The sequence below is a fragment of the Calonectris borealis genome, chromosome 20 (genome assembly GCF_964195595.1).
Source record: "Calonectris borealis chromosome 20, bCalBor7.hap1.2, whole genome shotgun sequence".
Taxonomy (NCBI): Eukaryota; Metazoa; Chordata; class Aves; order Procellariiformes; family Procellariidae; genus Calonectris; species Calonectris borealis.
This window is the reverse complement of record NC_134331.1, coordinates 14424959-14431176: the sequence shown is the minus strand read 5'-3', so window position 1 is coordinate 14431176 and position 6218 is coordinate 14424959. Positions and strand designations below refer to the sequence as shown.

General features: G+C 41.5%; 1 protein-coding gene across 1 annotated transcript; it reads left to right on the top strand.

Moving 5' to 3' along the window:
* The first annotated feature begins 435 nt into the window (after positions 1-435).
* On the top strand, positions 436-3135 carry LOC142091115 (uncharacterized). The gene is made up of 2 exons (XM_075170003.1): positions 436-1029; positions 1149-3135. Exon 2 carries the CDS (start codon positions 1192-1194, stop codon positions 3058-3060), a length of 1869 nt encoding a protein of 622 aa, XP_075026104.1. The 5' UTR covers positions 436-1029; positions 1149-1191; the 3' UTR covers positions 3061-3135.
* The last annotated feature ends 3083 nt before the right edge of the window (positions 3136-6218 follow it).

Below are 6218 nucleotides of genomic sequence, written 5' to 3'. Positions count from 1 at the left end.
GTAGACTTAAGCTACAAAGTTAACCTAGTTTCAACTGCCTTTTCCTGCAGAGATTATCAGTTTACATGATTGGATTGTTATTGTTGTTGTCCGCTCATTATTATATTTCTTTTTTCTACCACTTTATTTCTTCTCTCTTTTTCCCATTCCTCATTAATTCCCTTATTTATTTAGCCTTCTCTTCAGTAAGATTTCAGGAGAGCTGTTCAGGGACAGACATTATTTGCTATGAGAGCTGGTTTCCTCATAAATTTTGTTGTTTGGGCTAAACTCTTTTCGTGACAGGTCAAATCTTGAGTATGATCTGTTCTTTAATGTCCTTCTCTTGGACTGGAGAAAATTTAAAAGGTTATCCCCTGAAAAATCAGATAGTATTTAACTGTAATTACGATATCTATTTAAATTTACCAAGTACTTATTTGCTTGTTAAGAGACGTGCTCAAATAAAAGGGGGAAGAATAATAAATACACACAAAACATGGAGCTTATATTTTTGCATCTTTTCTACTAATTATGTATCAGCTCAGCTTGTACAAATTCTAGTACTGCAGTATCAATTCAGCTTGTACAGTTTGAGTTAATTTTTTTTTTTTTTGGTTAACAATCGGTTGTGGTCTTTTCAGTTCTACTCGGCGATACAGCATCTATTCAGTATTGTGTATTTTCAACCTGCAAGCCAGTGTTGTTCATATAGGTCCAACTGTGATTCTGGATACCTAGGAAACTGAGTTAACTATTTACTGTTCATTCATTTGATGTAGATCATTAGATGTGTTCCTCTCTTCTTCAGCACAAAGAAGGTTATTGGAGAAGCAAAAACTGAAATAAAATAATCATTTTTTCTTAAACTACAGTGTGGCCAAACCTTTGCCAGCTGTGGAAAATCATGGACATTCGTTCAGTTGCCTGTATATGACTGGCCTCTGGCAAGAGTCCTAATAAAAGAAGAAAATAAGAGTGATTAGTGACAAAATAAACAGACATTAACCTGGAACAGGACAGTCAGTTTGGCACTCCTCAGCTGCACAGGTATGGTTCTGCAAACATTTGGTCGGTTCTATAGAAATGAGGTAAATTACTGCTTAGGAGGATCTGGCCTCTCTTTGTAGCTTATTTCACAGCAAAATGCACAATGTTTCCATTCATAGGTGAATTGAGATAAGCCATCACATACTCCTGAACACTGAAGAAATGCCTCCTTCCCAATCCAAGACTCGGCACAAAAAGGTTGGAAAAGAAAAAGTGCTGAATTGTGAGAAAAAAGAAAGCTCCCCAGGAGATTCTAAGATCCACTGTGGGAGACAGTGGGAAGGTAAGAGTAAAGGCCAGCTGAAGGACAAAGAGTCATTGCCTGAACAAGATGACACCCGTGAAGAGGACCCCTTAAAAAGCCAGAGGCTGGTAAGGCTTCAGGGAAGCAAAGAAAATGGCCACAAAAAGTTATTCCATGGGGAAAGAGCCTACAAGAGAAATGACGAAAGAGAATCTGGTTTGGGGAGAAAACAAGGAGAACAATTAGTGTCCAAGTTGGAGGGGAAAAAAGGAAACGCCTGCAAGCAACAGGAAATGACATCAGGGCGAGAAAGTGAGGACAGCAGCGATAAGGAGGAAAAGGCCACCATAAACAGTGAGAAACACAGTTTTAAGAAGAAGTGTGAAAAGCGTCCTGCTGTTAGTGAAAAAGTCACCGAGTCAGAGTCTGTAAAGTCAATTGCAGTGCAAAGTGTTGAAGGCCCTCTTCAGAAACGTGACTTGCCGCAGAAGGCACACAATGCCAGGGAAAAGCACAACGAGAATCACGGCTTTAAGGAAGCTTCTGAGCAGAAGTCAGGTTCTCTATCCCAAGGCAGCATGGCACAGGGAAAAGGTGAGAGAACTGGGAAAAAGCAAGTTAGAAAACATACCAAGATTATTGTCACTGAAAGTGCAGAAGAAAATATCCTGGAAACCTCAGATAACTGCTGCTCTAACTCCAGCAATGAAGGCCATTGGACCCATAAAAAAGGTACAAAAGAGACTGTAGTGGACAGCACTGCAAGCAGTGAAGAGAAGAGTAGTTCTTCAGAGGAAGATGGCATCAGTGAGAAAGAAGCCACGCTTGAAGATCCTCCTGTGGCTGAAGGAAAAGGCTACAAGGAACTGCTTGATGAAAGCAATGAAGCATCTAATGAAACTGAAAGGGAGCAGGTGACCACAGATGGAAGGAATGAATCTGAGGATGAGGGCACTGACTTTGCAGGATTGGAGGCAGAGGAGAAAATGAAGAAGCAAGATGACATGCCAAGACAACCAAAATCTATTCTAGCTGAGAGCAGTGAGGAAGATGATGATGTAAGAATTTCAGGATTCCAACTTAAAAGTCTTAAGAACAGAGAAAATGGCAATAATGAAGTAGGCAAGGAAAATATATTAGAAAATTACAAAGTTCAAGATATGTCAAAAGATGCACATGATAATTCTGACGGCAGTGAGGAGAACAGCACTGAAGAGAGCATTGACAAAGGAAAAGAAAATGCAACAAAACAACCACTGCCTAGTGCTGTGAAAGCAAATCTCCACGTTTGCCTTAGCAAAGTACTTCAAGGAACTGAACAGGAAGAGAAGGTGAATGATGAAGGCAGCACACTGGAAGATAGCCTTTTGCTCTCCAAGCAGCAGATGACATTGAAAGAGAAATATGGGAAGTGTGAGATTGCAGAACAAGGTAAAGTGGTAGAACATATACAGAGGGACAGTTCATCAGACTGCAGCAAGCAGGAGTTAGCAGCAATGATGCTTACAAAGAAATGCTCTTCTCAATCCCAGATCTTTCTCAATCTGAAAAACAAACATAAAAATGCTGAGACCAAACTATTAACAAGCTGTAAACCAAATCCTGACCAGATAGTTTTGGAAACCAACTCTGACCTGAAAAATGTTGAAAGCATCTGTTCAAAACCCACGACTTTAGAAACCTTCAGTACACAGAAAGAACCCAACATAGCTCAAAGTTTTGGAGAGAAAAGATTAAATCTTTCAAATATTTCAAGCTGCTGCACTATTACAAAAAAAATCATCTGATAAGCAGCTCCTTGGCAAGAAGAAGAAAGTTGGAGAAGTTATTGGAAAAGTTAAACTGAGTTCAGGCCAGACTTTAGAGGCAAAAAAAGAGAAAGCAGAAGAAGTGGTTGCAGAGGCACCTTCTGAAAAAGAAAATGTGCGTGATGGGAAAGGATCCAAGTATTCGCACACCTATTCTGCTTTTAGAAAAGTCACCAGCTGGCTTGGTCAAAAACCTGCCAAGAAAGCAAGCCTGAAAGCTCGTCTTCTGGGCATGGCACGTGCAATTGGTATTTCAAAATGGCTCTTGAAGAAATTTGGGAAGAGAAAGAGGAGCAGCAAACCTTTTGGATTCAGAAAGAGAGTGGCAATCCAGATTGTAAGCACTGCTGGGTGGGTTGGTCAGTCTGGCAAAGCCTTCCCTGGTGCAGCCGGACAGCTGGGGAGGGCTGAGTTGAGTGACAAAGAATCTTCTCCTCCATTAGTAGAGGGGAAAGGTGGTCTTAAAATGGCAGAGGAAGTGGGACACATTGATTTGCCTTCTGGTGATTCCCCTCTTCATGGAACCAGTTCCTTTCCATACTTACTTCGCTTGGATGAGGAGAACAACAATGCTACTGATGCCAAGTTTGCCATAGTATTCCCCAGAGTCCACAGCATGGTTAAGAAAAAGAGCTCCTTATCCAGGGGCTCTGGGAATGGTTATTCCCTACAGAAACTGAGATCTCTATCAGACAGAAAATATGTGATGCCTGTGCAACAGGGTTGCAGATTCAAATGTGACCTTCCCAGATCTTTGATGGATCAAAGCCCTCAGAGAAACAGTGAACAGGGCTTCCTTCCACATCAAGAAGAGGATCCAATACGTACATTAGATTATTCCAGTGAGATAGATGTCAAAGAGGGTTCAGGTGTCCTCCAGACTGCAGGGTCCACAGACACACCTTGTGTTCACTGGTCTCAGCGGCAGGCTCAGGGATGTGATCCTGCAGTATGGCTGAACTCTGAATTGCTGCTGCCACGACTAACCATTGAGAATCTAAGCAAATGGGCCATCTACAAGGACTCACATCTGGCCAACAGCCATGTGATGAAGGTCTGCAAGGACCAGTGGGAGGCAGAAGACATCACTGACAATATGCTAGAGATGGAATTCATGCAGAAAGAGGTACAGATGTTGTCTCCAGTGTTGGAATGAAGCTGAACTTCTCCTGATTTTCAGTAATGTATCTATGCATTTCAGATGTACGTGTGTGAAGACCACTGTGTAGAAGTTGAGAAGATTGAAGATCTAACCAGACTGGAGTATGTGTTGTCAGTGGTATTCTGCAGCTAATTCAAGGTCATGGGGGGCTTGCTTGTTATCCTTCAAAGTTACTGTTGGCTTAACAACAGAAAGCACATTATAGATCCTTGGCTACCATGTGAGAAAATAGAATTAATTTGATGCATATCACTGATGGTCTGCAGTAAAGCTAAGTAAAAGACTGAATTGCACTATTCAAGTTATGGACCTACACTGAATCACATGGGGAGGAGCACAGCTGCAGAGGGAACTCCTGACTGTTTTGTATAGTGTGTTCCCAAGCTTTGCTGCACAGAGAGTGCACATTGAATCTCTGCAGTCACACACCAGAGAGAGCAGCCCATCCTAGTTAGCAGACCTTCTTACAGATGCGTCCAGGGAACTCTACCTCTCCTGTTAAATGGTTCCTAGTCCTGAAATGCATTCTAAAAAAACCAAATATACTTTACGGGTGGGGGAAATGAGGTTTAGAGGCTGATGTGACTTTCATGGTGTTGCAGAGGGACAAAACTGGGAATTTGACATACCATTCTTGTTGCATGAAGTGGGTGGTAAGTCAGGAAGACTTGCAGGATGAGAGGCACATTTCTATGTTGTTTGCCTACTGACACTGGCATCTGTGGCTTTAGCAACTCCCATTGCCTTCAGCTATGGCAAACTCAGGCCCTACATCTTTAACAGCTTTTAAATCACGGGTTCACTGCTGTTGTTGAAAAAGAAGCACCTAACACTGCTTCTCACACATGTTCTGCACCCTCTACCCTTGCCATCCTGTTGAGATAAACAACTGTAAAGGCTGTGTGCAAGGAAGTGTGATCATATGGAGATGGACAGGCTGGATGTTCTGAGCTTTGTCTGCTCTATTCTCTGAGTGTTAATCCTGGACGTGTTGGAACCACGTGAGGGCAGTGAATAGTTTCAGATCCCAGCCTCCTACAAAATCCTTGGGAGGGCAGAAAGGTTAATATTAATACATGCAAGTGAAGCTTATGGCTGACAAGTCCTTTCCTGTGTTTGTAGGAAAGTCAGTGAGAGCTCAGTTCTGCTGTGTCTGAAGAAGAGGTTCCATCGCAATCTTATTTATGTATGGGTAGTGGTGTTCGGTTGTTTTTTTTTTTTTTCCTGGTGCTTATTTATTCTGAACAATGAGCTTTAAGAGAAAAGAATTTCTATCCTACCATCAAGCTTTAATATTGCACCAAGTAGCCCGAGAGCTCACTCATTACTGGGAAGAGTGATAAGAAGGATACTCACACTGCTTTTGCTCAGAAAACAGGTAGCATGAAATATTTGTGGTAAAATCTGAAAGTCCCAGCGTTTCTCTTTAATTTTGGTATTTGTTGCCAACTCATGAGTATACTTGGGTTCAGTTTTAGCCTCAGCTGCTCCTAATGGAACTCTCCTGTCTTAGCAAAGCAGTTCTGGGTAAAAATTGTGGATCTCGAGAAGAAAATTCATAGTTTCTGCAAACATTTCACAGTGTTGCAGTCCAGAGCTAGTTCTGGATGGCTAATTGTTCTCTTCTTCATGTTCAAACCTGTGCCTGTAATTTCATGTGAAGCTTGGAGAATAGAGTGACCAGTGAAGATGACCACGGACTAGTGAGTGCCCACTTATCCCAAAATATTAATGACAGAGCTTTGAAAATGACCATTGAAAAATTGTGCTGTGCCCTGAATAAGGTGGCAGTATAGTCAGAATAGGCAGTATTTCTTTGAAGGTCATTTTAATCTTCATATTAATATATGTGTTCAGTTGCATTCCCCATTCAGAAAATTCTAAGAAGCCATCAAATTTTTTTTTCCCTTTCTTATTTTTGTCCTAGACTTACATTGGGCAAATTTTGGTTTCTGTGAATCCTTTCAAAGATCTC